Genomic DNA, 21,192 nt, shown 5'->3' with positions numbered 1-21,192 from the left:
TTTAGATCATAGGAATAATAATGTAATAATAAAGTAATATACAATATATATGTATGTAATATACATAGATAATATACACACATAATATATATGTATGTATGTATGTAATATACAATAATACAGCCTTCAGTTAAAATTCTTTTTTCATGCTCCAAATGCTCCTTTCTTATTACTGCAGAGAGTCTATACTTCCTATGATGAACCACACAGAAGTGGGGAATTTCCTCCTGGAGGGTGTTAACCAAAGCCCAGAACTTCAGATTCCACTTTTCATCGTGTTCACCATCATTTACTTCACCACGGCTTTGGGAAACCTGGGCATGGTCTTGCTAATTGTCTTGGATTCCCATCTCCACACTCCTATGTACTTTTTCCTCAGTAACCTCTCTATGGTGGACTTTGGGTACTCTTCAACGACCACACCCAAAGTGATAGCTGGGTTCCTTATAAAAGAAAATGTAATATCCTACAACGCATGTGCTTCTCAAATGTTCTTTTTTCTAGTCTTTGCTTCCATGGAGAATATCATTTTAGCCTTAATGGCTTATGACCGCTATGCCGCAGTCTGTAAGCCTTTACATTATACCACCACCATGACAACAAGCGTGTGTGTGTATCTGGTCCTAGGCTCCTACATCTATGCTTTTGTGAATTCCTCTGTCCTCATTGTGAACACATTCACCCTGTCCTTCTGTGAGTCCAATGTGGTCCATCACTTTTTCTGTGATATCCCCGCCGTCATGATTCTCTCTTGTTCTGACAAACACGTGAATGAGATGATTCTGGTTTTCATTTCCAGTTTCAATGTCTTTTGTGCTCTTTTACCTGTTCATATTTATTACCATCTTCAAAATGCACTCATCTAAGGGCTATCAAAAGGCTTTGTCCACCTGTACTTCTCACCTTACTGCAGTTTCCATATTTTATGGGACTGTCATCTTCATGTACCTCCAACCTAGCTCCAGTCACTCCATGGATACAGACAAAATTGCATCTGTTTTCTATGCAATGATCATCCCCATGCTGAACCCCATGGTCTATAGCCTGAGGAACAAAGAGGTCAAGAGTGCCTTCAGAAAGGTACTTGACAAAGTCAAATCATCGCGGGGTTTTAATGTGTCTGGATGCACAATGAACTAATTTTTGGTTTCAGTTCTTCTAAACTGGCATTTTTAAATGCAATAGCCATAGTAACTTCTGAAATTATATCCTGTCCCTTGCAAAATCTAGAGTTCAGTAGAAAACACACTTATTTAGAAATGTAATACCACAATGAGAATTATTCTGAAGAATAGACTATGATTTCTTATTCTCTTTGTAAAATGTGTTTACCTTTTAAAGTTTAGTGTATTTATTTTCATTTTGAAATTACCATACAGTTGTAATATGAATATTGTGATACTTCCATAAAGGATGTAGAGTACTTTGAACAAATCTACTCCCTCCTTCAGATGACTATTCCTCGACTTCATCTCCATATTCTTTCTCAAGTAACGTCCGTTGTGTTTGTTTATACTGCATTTATATATGTATTTAGAAGTAAATTCTAATATACTACAGTTATCATATCCTTTGTGAAGGAAGCCAAAAGCATACACTGGAGAAAATGGCAGACTCTTCAACAATCATACCATTAATGAGACTAAAATATTAATTTTTAACTAATATGTGTTGATGCATGTATTAGTAGAATTGTGGCTGATACTAATACTTGTTCCTCATACTTAGTTGTGGGTGATACTAATTATGAGTGATCTTAATAAATATATTCAGACCTTGATTAAAACTAGACTTTCTTTTTTATTGTGAAAATACTGTATAGAGGGGTTACAATTACATGGGCAAGATAATGAGTACATTTCTTATCAAGCATTGTAGCTTCCTCCTTTGTTTCCCCTTCCCATGCCTTCCCATCCTCCCCCTGCCCCCTACCAAATCCTCCCCCCCCCCACCAAAGTTGTAAAGTTCGTTTTTCCACATAACGACTTACATCTCATTGTTGCAATGGATTTTTTAAATCTACTCCATCTTTTTCCAAATATGAAATAATCACTATTTTACTTTCGGGACAACTTTTCTTTCAACATCTACACATGAGAGGTAGATATGTCATGCTGTGTCTTATTTAACTTGAGATTAGGTGCGATTAATAAATGAGGTTGGGAGAATTTGGAGAACAGCGCTGCTTAGGAAGTAATGCTGTCAGTGCAGACCTGTTCCCAGAGCCTAATCTCTATGGCGGAACTAACTCCTTCTGATGGCTGTGCATGTCCCTTCTGCTCCTGTTTCCTAAGCCATCCACTGTGCATCTGTCTCTGTCTCTCAGTTACTTCATTTGAAACCAAAGCACTGAATTTACCTAGCCCTATGGTGACAGTGACCTATTGTAATTAATTTACTGTCTACGCCAAATGGTTGGTAGTAGAGTGTGAATAGTCCATACTGGAGGACAAAAAGGAAATACTCATAGCAGAGTGGTGCTAAAACAAAGACATAAATGGAGTGAAAAATGTTCTTCACAGGGAAAGAAAATTAAAAAAAAAACTCATCATAAAAGCATGGTTGATGTTCAGAAGGGACAAAGAAAGCAATAAGGAAAACATAGGGTAAAAGACAGTGAAAGCAACATAAAAATATAACATAACTAAAGCAAAACTGAGTGTCCAGCATCCTCAATTTCAAAGGATTTGGTGACGGGAAAGGGATATATTATTGACTTCTCAGTTTAGTTTTGAAATGGTCTGAAACTTTGGGGTAATCTGTGAATAAACTGAAAATTGCTTCTAGTCTCCTTCATTTTATTATAATCTGATTATTTTACCCATTGAAAATTACAGTGACTGGCAACTATGTTTATTGCAGCATTATTTACCATAGCTAAGATATGGAACCAACCCAGATGCCCCTCAGTAGATGAATGGATCAAGAAAATGTGGTATATATACACAATGGAATTCTATGCCTCCATCAGAAAGAATGACATTGCCCCATTTGTTAGGAAATGGAAAGGCTTGGAAAAAATTATATTAAGTGAAGTAAGCCAGGCCCAAAGAAACATAGGTCCCATGGTTTCCCTTATTTGCAATATCTAGTATAGGTATGAGTCAAGCGGAAAAAGTCAGAGAATGTGATGTTAGGAAAACGAACCCTCAAATATGTATTTTAATGTTTTTGTTTCTTTCATGCATGTGTTTCTAACGCATTTATAAGATTATTTCTTTGTTGCCTTGTATGTCCCTCCCCCACAGTGTAACCCCCGCTTTCACTATATTTGATGTCAGTATAACATGTGGAGGAGATGGGGACAAACAAGTCGTTTAAGGATTCAGGTGGACCTGTTGCAACAATGAGCAGTACAAAATGTCATGTCAAAACCAGCTTTACAATGTCGGTGTGGGGGGGGAGGGGGGGTATGATTGGGTGGGGGGGAGGGGGGAGGCTGGGAAGGGAGGTGAAGGGTAAACAAAGGAGGAGGCTGCAATGCTTGGTAAGAAATAATGTATGCATTATCCTGCCCATGTAATTGTAACCCCTCTGTACAGTATGTTCTCAAATAAAATAAAATAAAATTTAAAAAAAAAAAAAGAAAATTACAGTGACTGGGAAAGAAGGAGGGAAAGAATGATATAGTCCAAAAAGGAAAAGTACTCTTTACCTGACTTCACCTGTAACTGTAACCCTTCTGTACCCGACCTTTTATTATAAATAATAATAATAACTTAAAAAAGAGACAATCACGGTGAGAACAAGTGGGTTGTATAAAACAAGTGTTTCTTTTGGTTAGTTTACTTAAAGGTTTGCTAATCTTGTTTAGCTATTTAGAGAACTTACTGTTTCAATGGCCGTTCATTTATTTTTAGCTTATTATTATTATTATTTGTGAGCTTATTCTCTTATCTTTATTATTTATTTCTGCCTACACATTTTTTGCATTTGACTTGCTTTTTGTGTAACAATTTGATGTGCATCATTATTTAATTGAACCTGTTCTGATGTTTTATTGTAGAAACTTGTAGTTATAAGCTTTCTTCTCAGCACTACTTTGCCATGGTGTGATTTCATTTACCTTTGGTTCTAGATTTTTATTGCACCTTATTCTACTTATTTTTCTACAATGCATTGGTCAGTCCCCACATATCTGGATATTTTACATAGTTGCTTTCGCTGTTGATTTCCACTTGCTCCACTGGGATCTGATAACATGCAGATTATTTCAGTCTTCTTATATTTATTGAAATTTGCTATGCGTCTTTTTATTGTTATTGTAAAGGTGATGTGCAGAGGGGTTACGGTTACATAGGTCAGGTAATGAGTATTTTTCATTTTAGACAGTGTCCCCTGCTATATGTCTTTATATATTTTATGTCCTTAATTTTTTGGGATCAGTTTGGTAGGAAGCAGCCAGTTGGTGAAATATTCCATTTCTGTCAGTTATGCCCATTTGAACTTAGCTGTTATTTATTTACTTTATTTTAAAATTAGTTTATTGTTATTATAAAGGGGATGTACAAAGAGATTACAATTGCATGCGTCAGATGAGTACATTTCTTTCTGTACAATGTCTTTTGTTCCCTCACCCTCTCCCAGTCCTTCCTTCCCATCTCCATCCACAAGTTGTATAGTTTACTGTGATGTAATTTAACTCTAAGATGTTTTTCATGGTGATGTATTTATTGGTGAGAATGGGGAATCTTCTTCCGTGCTCATGATTTATATGTTTAGACTTTGAATGGCATTGCAGAAACCTTGCCTGTTCCATGAACACCTTTACATTATTTTTTTTTTTTATCTTCTTCTCAGTGTTATAATTGTTTGTTTATAAGCCATGATACTTAGGCTTCATTTTTGACCCTCTATAGTAGAGGATTTAAGTTGTGTTTTTTATGTGAGTTAATAAGTTTTCATTTTCTCAATTTTTTGGTAGTTTTGCACCATTTCAACATTTTTAATTCCACATTCATATCTTGCATTGCCTTCTTTTATCCTTGCTGCATTTCCATTTCTCTTCTTTGAATTTACTCAACTATTTCCTTATTATCTCTTTAAATTCATTTATTTTTTGCAATTTCTCTTTAATCTTGTTGATTATTCTTTTCGTTATCCTTTGAGATTTCATTTGCTTAATTATCATTCCCTTTATTTGAGAATTATTGACTTTTACATGAGTCCTGTTGCCTTGCATTTTCATAGTTTTTGTGCTGCTGCACTGCGATTTGTATGTCTAAGGACAAATATAAATTATCATGGAGAAAGTGGTGATATATTATATCTTGGAATGACAACAGGTAAAAATAATAACAAAAAGAGCATTCAATTAATGAATAGGACCAATCCAAATAAATAATAAAAACATGTCAGTGTTCCTTCTTTATTGAGGAGATGGGTACATTCCATCTGCACGCTATAATGCAATATGCTTTTTCCTCTAAGATCTTGTCCCCCATATTCTGTTGTTTTCCTGAAGCTGTTGAAGGCATGTATGGTAACAGCTTTTGGCCAGTGAGGTGAGCTCTGAGCATAAGTTGTTGGTTAGAATGGGCTCTGCTAGATATACTCTAGTGCCCAGTACCTGGCCCAACACAGGGTATCCAGTGGCAACTTCCAGCTCATCTACAGCTCAGTTTACCATTTCCTACATAGCCCTCTTGATTTATATTTTATTTTCATAGTGAAAAGTGGTTACTGTTTCCTACCAGCAGAATCTGAGGTGATTATGATTCTTGTTGGCAGTTTATTTTTCTTGCTACTCTCTCCTGGCCTATACAATTTCAATTGAAAAAAGCACAAGTGTTATTTGGGTTTGTTTGGAACATTTTTATTATGTTTAAGTAGTTGTATAAAGGAGTTACCATTGAACAAAACACTTTATCATGATAATGTGGTTTGTATACTAAGTGGAAGAATGATATTGTACCGTTCATAAAGAAATGGAAAACCTTGGAAAATTTTGTATTAAAATGGAAAACCTTGGAAAATTTTGTATTAAATCAAGTAAGGCAGACCCAGAGAAACAAAGGCTTCAAAGCTTCTCTCATTTGTGGTAGTTAGAATGTGCCTATAAATCTACACATAAATACACTGAGTGTGTGTGTGGGGGTATACAAATGAATGAACTGAAGTGTAATAGACTCTATGGACAGCTCAAATAGTATAATTCCTTAGAAAGACTAAGTCAAAGCTCAACAAAATAAGTACCAGGAAAAGGGTACTTGTAAGAGGGGGGTGGGGCCAAGGGGAAAAGGGTAGACAAATTAAGGGAGGAAGGGGGCAGAATGTAGTCATTCATTCATTGCATATACCACAAAATTAAGAAAAATAAGGGAAGGGGTAGGTGAAAGGGAAGAGTGAAAATCTTGAAGGGACCAACAGATTAAGATGCATTGTATGCATAACATAACAAGTCAATCCATATCCTAAAAACTTAAGAAAAGGCAAGGAAGAGGTAGATGGGGGGTGGGGTGAGAATGTTGAAAGGGCTGAGTTAATCAAGACCCACTGCATGGGATGGGAAGGTGGCTCAGTGGTAGAGTGCTTGCCTTGCATGCATGAGGCCCTGGGTTCGATTCCTCAGCACCACATAAGCAAAAAGAAAAAAAAAAGCCGGAAGTGGCGCTGTGGCTCAAGTAGTAGAGCGCTAGCCTTGAGCTGAACAGCTGAGGGACAGCACCCAGGCCCAGAGTTCAAGCCCCATGACTGGACGCCCCCCACCCCCCAAAAAGACCCACTGCATTCATCAACTCCTTTGTGGAAATGTTCTCAATGTTGAGACTTCAGACATTCTTCAGATGCTAAGTGTTTCTTCTCTTATTGCCTAGAAACCTTTTTTTTGGTATTTTACTTTTGAGTTTGGCTATTTGAGATGCACTGGGAGGCATGCGAAGTAATTGAGTGAAACATGACTGAAGCATTTGACATTTGTGTATCTGGGTATTTTTGTCCTTTTCTAAGATAAGGTCACTCACCATTTTATTTCTTTGAATAAGCTCTCCACTCCTTACATATTCTCAAAACTTTCTTAAGTCCTGTAATCTGAACATTTGGTCATTTAATATTGTCTCAAGGTTTCCATATCTTTCCTCTTACATATTGCTTTATTTTGTCACTTCCTCCATTTTATGTATATATATATATATACATATATATATATATATATATATACATATAGATAGATAGATATAGATGTGTGTGTGTAGTTTTTATTTTTTATTTTTATTTATTTATTTGTGTGTGGGGGGGGCTGAACTCTGGGCCTGGGGGCTGTCCCTCAGCTGTTCAGCTCAAGGCTAGTGACCTACCACTTGAGCCACAGCACCACTTCTGGCTTTTTTCTGTTTATGTGGTACTGAGGAATTGAACCCAGGGCCTCATGCATGCGAGGCAAGTGCTCTACCATTGAGACAACTTCCCAGCCCCCTTCTTTATATTTTAAAATACACCCATGCTTAAGCTCACCAAAGCTTTCTTTTACTAACTTTTCTTGCTTTGATGCTTTCTATTATGTTTTTAATTCCACACGCACTTTTTTCTTTTTTTTTTTACAAAGTTTTCTGTTTGACTTGGTAGGCTGCTATTTTTCCTCTCAAGTTTCATTTTTAGCTCATTACATCATTGATCTATTTTTCTACTTTACTGAGGTTTTTAATTTAATTTTATTTTTTTGGTTGTGGGGCTTGAACTCTGGGCATGGACATTGTCTCTGTGCTCTTCAGCTCAAGGCAAGTGCTCTATCACTTGAGTCACAGCACCACTTCTGCCTTTCTAGTGGTTTATTGGAGATAAGAGTCTCATGGACTTTCCTGCCTGGGCTGGCTTTGAACCGTGATCCTCAGATCTCAGCTGCCTGAGTACCTAGGATTACAGGCGTGAGCCATCGGGGTTTGGCATTATTACTTCACTGAGTTTTACTTGAGTGATTGTTTTAAACTAACTCTGATCTTACACCCATACTCTTACTACATCTTCAGTTACGGAAAGTTTATTTCAGCTTTTTATCTGAGTCCATGGCTTCCTTAAAACTCTTGACATTTCTGGCATGCAGAGTTTTGTGTGCACTGGTAGAATAGCTATTTATTTAACGATATCCAATCAGACTTCATTTGTGCCCCTCATCTCTGTAATTTTATACAGACTGCTTATTTTCTCTAGCCAAGAGCTACCTCTGCTATTTTAGTGCTGGATGACACCCAGGCTCTGCTCTGCCAGGATCTTTTGGTCTGCTGTTACTATTCCAGCAATACATGGCAATTTTACCCCAAATTTACCCGAGCCCACAGTTGGTGGGTTGCTCAGTATGATCAAAAAGAATGCTGAGAAAGTATAATCCATCCCCACAAACTCTTCCCTGAAGAAAAAACAAATACAAAGATCACAGGATTGCAAAGCAACTATTAAGAAGGTAGGAAGGGAAAGAAGGGCAAACGAAGCAAGGGGATCCAAAGATTAACCACAGAGAGGCCAGACGCTGGTGGCTCAGACCTGTAACCTAACTACTTATGAGGTAGAGACTGGAAGGATCATGGGTCCAGGCCATGAAACTCATGGCTGAGAGCAGTGGTGCATGCCTGTCATTCTAAGCTGTGTGGGAAGTGGAAATTTGGAGGATCATGGTTCCAGGAAAACCCAGCACTAAAGTCAGCAAGACTCCACACCCACTGCAAGCAGTTCCACACATCTATATTTTCAACAAGTACATGAAGGTTCATGTATTCTGATATGGCTCAGGGGCACATACCCAAGTGGGAAGTAAGACCCTATTCTAGAAGAATCCAGTGAAAATGAGAATGAGATTCATAGATCTGTGTTAAAGTGACAGTCTAGCCAGTATGAGGTCCTGAGATCAAACGCCACTCCTACCATAAAACAAAAGGGAGAAGAAGAAAAGGGAGCAACAGGTATGGTAAAAGTATCAAAGTAAAATTCTAAACATGTTGGAAGTGTTATACTGAAATATTTGACTGTGTGCATTATATGTGGAATAATGAAAAAGTGACTTATTAAAAGCATTGAATTTGACATATAATTTTATAAAAATGTATAATAGTCAAAACATATTGTACATCTATGTGGAATAGAAGAAATATTTGGTTAGAAGGTACAAGTTTTGTTTTTCTACAACAAAGTATGTTACTATTGTTACCATAAACTATTACACAGTTTTTTAAACCTGAAAGATAAGACACAAAGGTTAGAGATGTAAGGAACAATAAAGAAAGGAGAATACTATTTACCTCTATTTGATCAGGATATGCTTTACTCAAGTGTTGAAATACACACCCAAACTCATCAATAGATCTCATTCATACACATTAATCAAATCAGTTAATTAACTTAAAATGATATAAAGATTAAACTAGATATATTTGAAAGTGTTTAAAAATTTATAATTATATAGTGTTTTAATGACTTTATTTATAAATTTCATAAAAACAAGTCAAATTATTCTTTTTACTAAGAATGTGTTCTCTGACACCAGATTAATTGCTTTATTTTGTATTCTAAATATGAAACCTTCTCTGAATGTCTGAACAAATATTTCTTTTTCTTTTTCTTTTTTTTTCCTGTTGTGGGGCCTGAACTCAGGGCCTGGGTAATGTCCTTGAGCTTTTTCACTCAAGGCTAGTGCTCTACCACTTTGTGTCACAGCTCCACTTTAGGTTGTCTGGTAGTTAATTGGAAATAAGAGTCTCACAGAATTTCCTGCCTAAGCTGGCTTTGAACCACAATCCTCAGATCTCAGCCTCTTGAGTAGCTCAGATAAGGGACATGAAAACTCAGCTCTCTGGCTTAAATAAATATTTCTAATTGTCATTATAAAATTACATGAGCTGGCACCGGTGGCTCACACCTGTAATCCAGGCCAATCAGGAGGCTAAAAATACGAGGCTCACAGTTCAAAGCTAGGCCCGGCAGCAAAAAGTCCATGAGACTCATTTCCAATTAATCACCAGAAAACCTAAAGTGGAGCTGTGGCTCAAAGTGGTAGAGTGCTAGCCTTGAGTAAATAAGCTCAGGGATAACATATAGGCCCTGAGTTCAGGCCCCACCACAGACAAAAAAAAAAGTTACATGAGATTTTCATTTTCATATTCAGTGTGTTTGTGGATGGTGTTCATATGTACATATGATTGTATATACACATATTTGAGTTTGGATGAGATGCCATTACAAAGGGGTTTTTTCTTCTATTTTTTTTTTGTAAAAATGCTGTACAGAGGGGTTACAGTTACATGAGTAAGGTAATGAGTACATTTCCTATTCCAGCATTGTTACCTCCTCCTTTGTTTTTCCCCTACCATCCCTTCCCTCCCACCTCGCCGCCACTCCAACTCCCTCCCCCGGCCAAGTTGTAAAGTTTGTTTTCAACATAGTGTTTTGTACATCTCCTTGTTACAATGGAATTGTTACCATGGAATTCTATGCCTCCATCAGAATGAATGATATTACCCCATTTGTTAGGAAATGGAAAGACTTGGAAAAAATTATATTAAGTGAAGTAAGCCAGGCACAAAAAGAGTTTTAAAAATCATTATTCTATGTTTTTGAAAAATTCTAGATTATTATTTCTAGTTTGCTCATCTTTTACTTTTTAGACTTAAATCAACTGGGAAAACTATTGCAATACATAAATAAAAGCAGGTGGGTGGGGTAGGGAAATGACATCAAGATGTACATAGGAGAGGTGAGTGAAACTACCTTATAGGTTCTTTTGAACTAAAATGTGATTGATATAGAAGATTTTGCTTTCCCCACAGCCTTGGTAAACGCATTCTTAACCTCTTTGTTCCTCAGGCTGTAGACCAGTGGATTCAACATGGGGATCACCATCGTGTAGAACACAGATGCCATTTTGTCCGTGCCCATGGCGTGACTGGAGCTGGGCTGTAAGTACATGAAGATACCTGATCCATAAAAGATGGAGACTGCGGTGAGGTGGGAGGCACAGGTGGAGAAGGCCTTCTGGCGTCCTTCAGCTGAGCGCATCCTTAGGATAGTGATGAATATGAACAGGTAGGAGACCAAGATGACGAGGATCGAAAAGAGAGCATTAAAACCCACTACAAAAAAAATAACCATCTCACTAATGGAGGTGTCTGAGCATGAGAGGGCTAAGAGGGGAGGGGCATCACAGAAAAAGTGATCCACCACGTTATCCTTGCAGAAGGAGAGCCTGAAAATGTTCCCAGTATGGATGGAGGCATTCAGGAAGCCACAGACATAGGAGCCTGTGGTCAGACAGACACACTTATTTGTGGTCATGGTGGTGGTGTAGTGCAGAGGCTTACACACGGCTGCATAGCGATCAAAAGCCATGGAGGCCAAGAGAAAACTCTCCGTCGTGATGAAACCGACAAAGAAGAAGAACTGGGCAGCACAGGAATTGTAGGACATGATTTTCTCCCTCGTGAGGAGTCCTGACATCACCTTGGGAGTGACGGCTGATGAATATGCGAAGTCCACCAGGGATAAGTTACTGAGGAAAAAGTACATGGGGGTGTGGAGACGAGAGTCCAGAAGGATCAATCCCATCATCCCCAGGTTCCCAATCAGCGTGCTAAGGAAGATGAGAAGGAAGATGATGAAGAAGGGGATTTGGAGTTCTGGATTATGTGTTAGTCCCACAAGAATGAACTGGGTCACTTCTGTGCTGTTCTCCATTGGAAATTATATGGCTAACCTGTAGTGATGAGAACGGAGAGTCAGAATGATGAATGGAAAGAACACTTCTGAGCTCAAGTAGCTACACCACTCTATGCCAGTTTCAGAATTGCAAAACCTTGTTTCCATGACTCCTGTTCTAAAGCATGGAATGATAACAAAATGAATCTTAGTTACACAGTGTATCAGAGAAATCTTTTTTTGGAGATGGTGCATCTTATTCCTCTAACAAGGCCAATGACCACACCAAGGTTCAAAAAGAGACACGTAGAAGCCCAGAATAATTACTAGAAAACATCTGAAAATGATCAAAATTCATACTCTGACTTTTTAAACATAATTCAAAAAGTATCAAACTAATCTATTGCCTTAGTCCATTTATGGTGCTCTAACACAAATACAGTGCATTAGATTACTCCTGTATGCCTTTAGCTTTTTATTTTAGTTTAGTTTTTGTTTTTGAGGTACTAATGATGATCAATCTCATAGCATAGAATAAAATCCAAAAGTAATATAGAACTATGCCTTATCTTGAGCCCTATAAATGCCTCCTAAATAAGAGACATTTATTTATTTCCTCTCAGGGCTGAGATGTATAAGATCAATATTCCAGCAGATACTTTGCCTGAAGGTTCCCCACTTCCTGGTTCATAATGGCACATTTACATTATCTCTTCATAAAGTAAAAAGGTCTAACTAGCTCTCTGACTTCTCTTTTTATAAGAGCACTACTCCTAATAGTCCTTCTTTTCTTAACCTTAGAGGTTAGGATCTCAGGATATCAATTTTGGTAGGACACAACATTGATTCCATGGCAATCAGTAAAATTGAGGTGAAATTAAATTAGTTTTACTTTGAAAGGTTTTGTCTTTTATATTGCATCACTGTTTTTATCATAATGAATGATAGTTAAGTGCAACATCTTTGACTTCCCTTTGTCTGGAAGCTATATTAGCCACCTTTGTGATCAATACATGTCACACCACTAAATTCATCTTAGTGTCCAAAAAGTCACATCTTTCTGGTTAGCATTATGTCTTTTCAGTTTCAAATATTTGTAGATCATAGTAGAGTAAAAATTTTAATGATGATACATCCCAATCCCTTAAGTATACAGATGATTGAACTGAGGTCTAGAAAAAGCTTAGGTTATGATTATAGTACAGCTATTACACAGGATGTATCATTTACTAGGATGAGAGAACAGTGAAAACCAAGATAGTCTGAATAATGATATATCTAACATGATAGTTTTTTATTTTATTACTTTGGCAAGTTGTTAACTTACAGATTCAATGTCCTTGGTGTCAGACATTTAGTATGACATTTCAAAAGTTTATTTGACTGAATTTTCTGCTTTATTAAGGGCATGAGGGAGAAAGAATCAATAATGATTGCATGCTTTTGATTTTTGTATAATGCCATAGAAGGAGAAATCTGAGAATAAGATCTTTTCACTGGCATTCTTTCTGATGGAAGCATAGAATGCCATTGTGTATATATATCGCATTTTCTTGATCCATTCATCTACTGAGGGGCAACTGGGCAGATTCCATATCTTAGCTATGGTAAATAATACTGCAATGAACATGGTTGTGCTGGTAGCTTTGGTGTAGCCTTGTTTGTTGTCATTTGGGTAAATACCTAGGAGTGAGATTGCCGAATCATAGGGAGGCTCTATGTTCAGTCTTTTGAGGAACCTCCACACTGCTCCCAATGTGGTTGAACAAGTTTACTCCTACCAACAGAAAATTTATATTAAGTGAAGTAAGCCAGACCCAAAGAAACATAGGCTGCATATTTTCCCTCATTTGTAATAACTACAGTATATCTAGGATATTCTTAGCAGAGGATGACAATGGCTCAATAGTGATATGGATATGGCCATATAAAATGATGCTTCTCAAAATGAACTCCAAGAAATGGAAGGAGGTTTTTTAATTGTACTATTTGCATTTATTTCTTGTTTCTTTCTTTCTCTTTTTCCCTTTGGTTTGTTCCCTGTTGTCACTGTTTTTGATTTCTTTTTTTAATATGTATTTTTTAGTGTAAAGATACTGTACAAAGGGATTACAGTTACATGAGTAAGGTAACAAGTACATTTCCTATCACACATTGTTACCCCCCTCCTTTGTTTCTCCCCTACCATCCCTTCCCTCCCCACCTCTCCAACTTCTCCCTCCTACTACTTTGCCCCCCCCCCCCGCCCGAAGCTATAAAGTTCATTTTCAACATAGTGTCTTGTACATCTCATTGTTACAGTAGGTCAACCTGTTTTTGATATCTGTACCCTTTGTTTTATATATGTTTAACTGATTTGGGGAAGGAAAGGGAAATCAAAGAAATGGTGGAAAACAGGGTGAACCAGTTCAACAGTGATACTCATTAGATACTATATTGGAAATGAACTTTATAACTTGAGGGAGAAGAGCGTTGTGGCGGGTGGGGGGTAGAATTGAGAGAAAACAAGGGAGGGGATAATACTGTTCAAAGAGAAATGTACTCAGTACCTTACTTATATAACTGTAACCCCTCTATACACCTTTACAATAAAATTTTTTAAAAACCCAAGCCACATTTGAAACTAAAAAAAAAAGATCATTTCAGTGAATTTGAACATTTTTAGCCATTCATGAACATAAACATTTGGATGTACAAGTTACAAGTACCAGGGAGAGGGCTCAACATACTTAGGTAAATTTGAACTATGCAACTTCATCAAGCTTATATATCTATCATGCATGTATAATATACATATATACACACATTTCTTACATATGTCAAATCAACTTCACAAGATTAAATAAGATTGATAAAGGAAAGATTGTGCACTAACAAAAATGGAAGCTTCTGTGTTGTGGATTAAATAACAGGGGTGAAATATGAAAATATTAAGTTGAACCAAATGCTTAGCTCTATATCATGATGAAATATTAACTTTAAACCTATTTTCACTCTAAACTTGGCACTTAGTAATTCATTTAATTGATTGATAGTCAGTGATAACTCATTGAGTGACTTCATCTACCATAATGGTTAATTTGAAAATCATCAACTTGGTAATAAAATATAGGAACTTATTTATGTAACTTTGTATTAATAACATGTCTTTCTGGATCTATGTTGAATAAAAAGACCCCAAATCTTTACAATACCATCACTACACACGCAAAAAATCTTTTAATGGTTAAAATGGGACATTTCATTTGTAACACCAATAAAGCCACATAAAGTGTTGGATGTTGGCCACTCCTTCCTTTTCTCCATTAAAAACAAGGTCTCTATGGTGTACAGGAGATTTGCTAGTATCTTGATCTTCAGTAATGCATAGGGCACAGTTCTTAACCTTGTGATGCTTTACAGAATGAAATAAACATTCAAATCAGTAAATATTACCTCTGTTCTTAATCTCCTCATGGAAAAAAATGTCTTTTCTATTTGTTTATAACTTGCAGATTGGTGGCTAAAATATTTGCAACTGTTGAACAACAGATAATTCCTGCAGTGGTTACTAAACTGATTTTAAAAACAAAGTCTTTAGTGGCAGAATTAGGAAATACAATGCGTCCTCTTATTGTCATTAATTTTGTCTTGTGTAATTTTATACCTCACCATGTCAGTGCATTTGTGAATGTCTATAAGCTTGATTTATTCCTTCTTCTTAATATACATTCATTTAAAATATATTAGTATTATCTTTCACATTATAATATTACTTTACATTGATGAGCTGTTTGATTCTTTCACCAAGATTGGAATTATTTTTATTATTATTTTATTGTGAGAATACCATACAGAGGAGTTATAATTACAAGGGCAAGATAATGAGTACATTTCTTATCAAGCATTGTTGCCTCCTCTTTGTTTCCCCTTCCCATCCCTTCCCATATTCTGCCCACCTCCCCCCACTCGATCCTCCCCCCCACATCAAAGTTGTGAAGTTCATTTTTCGACATAATGACTTGTACATCTCATTGTTGCAATGGGTCCACCTGTATCCCTAGTTAAATGATTTGTTTTTGACCTTTCCCTCCACAAATTACACCAACATGAAAGCAGAGGTTATACCGTGGGGGAGGGACATACAAAACAACATAGAAATCATCTTATAAATATGTTAGAAACAATTGCATGAAAGAAAAACAAACACTTGAATACTTATCTTGGGGTTCATTCCCCTAACATCAAATTATCTGACCTTTTCTGCTTGACTCAAACATATACTAGTTATTGCAAATAAGGGAAACGATGGGACCTATCTTTCTTTGGGCCTGGCTTACTTCACTTAATATAATTTTTTCTAAGTCTTTCCATTTCCTAACAAATAGGGCAATGTCATTCTTTCTGATGGAGGCATAGAATTCCATTCCCATGGATTGGGAGAAGACTTTCACTAGCCATACAATGGACAAGGGTCTCATATCTAAAATATACCTGGAACTCAAAAAATTAAATCCCTCAAAAACAAATCTTCAAAGAAACAACTGCCCAATAAATAAGTGGGCTAAAGACTTAAAGAGAAACTTCTCTGAAGAGGAAAGAAGGATGGCCAATAGACACATCAAGAAATGTTCAACCTCCCTAGCCATAAAAGAAATGCAAATCAAGACAACATTGAGATACCATCTTACCCCAGTTAGAATGGCTATAATCAAGAACTCTAATAACAACAGATGCTGGAGGGGATGTGGACAGAAGGGAACCTTACTGCATTGTTGGTGGGAGTGTAAACTTGTTCAACCACTTTGGAAAGTAGTATGGAGGTTCCTCAAAAGACTCCACACAGAGCTCCCCTATTATCCAGCAATCCCACTTTTGGTCATTTACCCAAATGTTCACAAACAAGACCATACAAAAGCTACCAGAACAACTGTGTTTATTGCAGCATTATTTACCATAGCTAAGAAGTGGAACCAACCCAGATGCCCTTCAGTAGATGAATGGATCAAGAAAATATGGTATAAGATTGGAATTATTAAGGTAATTAATTTTTTATCTTTCTTTGGAAAATAAGATTGGTATTGCAATGGTTCAAAAACATGAAGTGATTTTAAAAACATACATGTTTTTGTTTATCAAAGGAGGATTCATAATCCTATTATACTTTCTTTATTCATGTCACATGATCTCTATCTCTGTCTATCATTTTTTCATTTTTTTATCTTTTTTTTTTTTTGTCGGTCATGGGGCTTGAACTCTGGGCCTGGGCGCTGTCCCTCAGCTCTTCAGCTCAAGGCGAGCACTCTACCACTTGAGCTACAGCGCCACTTCCTATCTCTGTCTATATATGGGTTTATATCTATTTCACAGGACTTCCTTGGTGTTCAAATGTACAGCCTCTGATTTTATTGCATAAAATATGGAAACTTGTGAAACATTCAAGTCTAAACTCTCAATAAAATTCAAACTTACCCTCCTCCCTGCGTTACAATATTGAAGTCCATCACTTTCATACACAATCAGGTCTCAGGTCAGAAATTCAATTCTTGAAAGAAGGAAATTATCTTTATTTAGGGACTCTTCTTTGGTGCTCCGCAAGAAAGTTTAGAAATCTCTAGAAGCAGAGAAAATGCTAATGGCCTTGCAATCAGGTTATACATATTCTCGTTCTTGATCTGTTCTGTGTTTTTAAGCAAGTTATTTAATTCCTTCTAACTTAGTTTTCTTCTAAACTTTCTGTGTTGCATTAAGAATTGCCAAGTATTTAAACTACTTCAAGTATGGAAGTCAATCTATCTGAGGATCTTGCTTACCACAAACAATAATTTAGAGTAGTGTTTCAGTTGCCTTGAGGTTAAAGATAAGTAAACATTGTGTAGAAACAAATATCAAAACAAAAGGTAAATTTCTCATCCAGACTGATCTTGAATCTCATTTACAAAAAGAAGTACGAGACAGTCCCACATGTATCTTCTCTGAGGATGATGTTACTGTGATAAGAAAGTAAATCTCTGTAAACCCCATTATTAATTCCCCCTGGTAATGGTCACATCCTTAGAAATGTGGTATCTGGGGAAGAAGTTATTTGTGAGTACTAAACAACTATTACCTAGCAGATGAATAATGAAGGGTGGAAGAGGAACTTGTTCGAGGGGGTAGTCCCTTTGATATAAGGCCAAATGGAGTCACATGGGGATTTAAAATGTCAAGAGTTACACAATCCTGGAGTTGTCATGGGACAGTGTCTCATGAGAGAATGGTGAGTGTTTACCTCACATGCTTAAGGTACAGATGAGTAAAAGTTTATGGGGATCCAGTTGTGCTTGTTGGGGGAAATCATGGATTTTTTAAAAATTATTTTACACAATTCTCTGGTAGTACACAAATCAAGCCATGTTATGACCTCTAGTATTGCAGTTTGACTTCAACACTGGGAGATTCAGATTCTGTTATTAAAAAAACTGTCCCCCATAAATATTATATTGAAAATAGAATAAATTCTAATTTATTGATCTCCAGTGGATTTTTAGCGACAGTGAGAAGTCTTGGAACACACACACACACACACACACACACACACACACACACACACACACACACACAGGCACAAACACACAGACACATAAAAAAATAAGCATTGTTCTCATAGTTATGGTGTTTAAATCTAATCCAGGAAGCAAGTAAACATGCTAAGTAGCACACAATTTTACACAGAGTAAACACTTGCATTATGAAATAATTGCATAAAAAAGAAATAATTGCATATAATTATTACATAAGTAAAATTTACATGTAGATAAAGGGGAAAAGAAATATTTTGTCACATAGTGGTTGATCACAGTGTTTCTATTTCTCTTTTTCTTTTTTTGTTCAAAGGATCTTATCTTGACCTGTCCATAAATTCATACAAAGTAACTTAATCAGACTCCACCTCTACTTCCCCTCCCCCATCAACCCCTTCCTCCTCTCACAAAACCAATCTTAACAGGTTTTCATGGTTCCATTTTTACACATGTACATAAAGTATTTCAATATTCACTCTGTTATGACTCCATGTCTCATACATCCTCCTAGAGGATGGAGAATGTTTTCCATTCTGTCATCTTAAAAGTATGTGCTATTTTTCAAAGAGATTTTACCTTGTTATTTCACACACACACACACACACACACACACACACACACACACACACACACACACACACACACACACTGTCCTTTAACAGATTAGCTTTCAGTGAATTTTATTATGCTTCCTTCACACACAGGTATGATCATATTTTTGTATTGCTCACCTCTTTCAAACATTCTCCTTTTCTTTCCTCCTCCAATTCTTGTAAATGTTTCCCAAAGTGCATATGTGCACACACACACTGTTCATATACAATAGATAGATATTCATATATAGATAATTACTATCATATATCTGTCTCTATGTGTGTATCTACATAAAGGCTATAAAGATTATAAAAGACAGATCATTTATATGGGGACACTTAGCAGAATAACTGTAGACTTCTCAACAGAAACCGTAAAACTCAAGGAAGGCTTGGAATCACATATTTAAAGCACTAACAGTAAATGTCTGCCAATATGAACTCTACCCAGTGAAGTTTTCATTCATGAGTGATTGTGGCTGCAGCTTCTGTCATGGCTGAGGCTTTTCATTTTATGAGATGATTGAGATGTCAATTTGCATGTAAGTCTATTCAAAACATCCCTTGCAAAACAAAACATCCTAAAAATACAATAAAATACATGAAAATGTCAAGAATGTAATGTTTCTGTCTTTAAAAGCTTTGAAATATTTAATGGTGCTCATATTCTCTAGCTTTTAAGTTGTTTTGTCTCCTGTCTCTACCAAACTAGATCCATTTATCCTGATTGAATATTACTATACATAAGGACGCATCCACTATTGATGAAAGGCAATAATATGAATGGATCTCAAGCAAGCAAGACTCAGAGACTATATAAGCTAGGTTTCTTTCAAAGATTAATTCAAAAAATGGGTTGAGTCGTTTTTATAGGGAATGGATAGAAGAAAGGGTTGACCACAAAAAAGTGTGGTACTTGATTTAAGTAACGTGAGCCATTCTACAATATCTTGTTTTGGAGATTGGAGACATGGCTCATGTGGTAGAGCAACAGGCACACAAGCTTGACACTCTCAGTTCAGACCTCAGCGTTGCCAGAAACAAAATAAATAAAAAACAATCTTACCAGTGGTAGTGATAATGTCACATACATTTTAAAAAGATTCTTAGAAAGGCACACACTAAAAACATGGATCATACTCTTTACAAACTATGCATCAATAAGGAAACACCAAAAACCACACACAATTTCGAATGCAACTCATACTCTGGGTATACCACCAAGTCCCTGTCCCCAGTGTACTTGCTTCTTTCACGAAAGCATACGATGCGTTGCTGAGTATACCCTTGTGTGTGGGGTTCTCTGGAGAGTTTCACTTGCTATAATTCCCTCTTGGTTGTCTTGCATTAGTCCCCGAAATCCTAACAAAATGCTATATAACATCATTTTAAAGAAGAATACTGTATCTGGGTCACACTATATCTTCATCTGATTGTGGATCTATGTCAGTATCTGCAGGCTTTCTCCAGACCTAGGGATTTCCACTATAACTGCAACCATGGCCTCAAGATAAAAAATATATGTATTGAATGAGTGTTAATGATTCCTTAGTAAGTCTTTTTATGGATTTAATCCCATGGATTAGGTAACAAGGAATGTTATTACGATGATTTTTTTCTGGCATAAATTTTTTACTTATTTTAGAATCAGAATTTTTATTTCATTTTATTTTGTTGTTATTGTAGAGTTGCTATACAGAAGGGTTACAGTTACACGAATCAGGTAATGAGTAATGAGTGCAATTGTTTGAACCATGTCTCCCCCTTTGGTCACTCTCTCCCAGTTTTTCCCTCCCATCCCCACCCTCAATATACACAGTTCATTTCCCACATAGTATCTAGTAAGTAGCACTGCTGTATTTGGTGACTATTTTGTTTTGCAAGTAAGGAGAAAGTAATTGACTTGTCTGAAAGCATAGAAGATGGAATGATGGATTCAAGACTTGCTCTCAGGACCTATCCTTGTTCGTGGTTGTCCCTCTTCTATTTCTTGTCATAGAGCACTTGGAACAGCAATGAGGGAAATTTCTAACACCGTTCATTCATTATTCCACAGATGAATTTCTTTTTTTTTAATTTTAATTTTTATTTTTTGTGAACATACTGTACAGAGGGGTTACAATTACATGGGCAAGATAATGTGTACATTTCTTATCAAACATTGCAGCCTCCTCCTTTGTTAACCCTTCACATCCCCCCCCCCCCCCCCCCCCGCACCAACGTTGTAAAGTTCGTTTTGGACATGACAACTTGTACTTCTCATTGTTGCAACAGGTCCACCTGTATCCTTAAACGACTTGCTTTTCCCCATCTCCTCTACAAATTATACCGACATCAAATATAGTGAAAGCAGGGGTTATACTGTGGGGGAGGGACATACAAAGCAACAAAGAGATAATCTTATAAATGTGTTAGAAACAATCGCATGAAAGAAAAAACAT

The 21,192-nt window shown here is 36.6% G+C and overlaps 1 protein-coding gene and 1 pseudogene across 1 annotated transcript; one reads left to right on the top strand and one right to left on the bottom strand.

The window, feature by feature from the left end:
* The first annotated feature begins 194 nt into the window (after positions 1 to 194).
* On the top strand, positions 195 to 1,140 carry LOC122104813 (annotated as a pseudogene).
* Positions 1,141 to 1,650: 510 nt separating this feature from the next.
* LOC122104960 (olfactory receptor 5B12-like) lies at positions 1,651 to 13,246 on the bottom strand. Its single transcript, XM_042676014.1, has 3 exons — positions 13,235 to 13,246; positions 10,729 to 11,649; positions 1,651 to 1,680 (listed from the first exon to the last, which is right to left on the bottom strand). Exons 1-3 carry the CDS (start codon positions 13,244 to 13,246, stop codon positions 1,651 to 1,653), a joined length of 963 nt encoding a protein of 320 aa, XP_042531948.1.
* Positions 13,247 to 21,192: the final 7,946 nt, after the last annotated feature.

This window comes from Dipodomys spectabilis, unplaced genomic scaffold, assembly GCF_019054845.1.
Source record: "Dipodomys spectabilis isolate Male_0828 unplaced genomic scaffold, ASM1905484v1 ptg000030l, whole genome shotgun sequence".
Classification (NCBI taxonomy): Eukaryota; Metazoa; Chordata; class Mammalia; order Rodentia; family Heteromyidae; genus Dipodomys; species Dipodomys spectabilis.
Note: the sequence above shows the minus strand (reverse complement) of the source record. Positions and strands in the feature narration are given on the sequence as shown.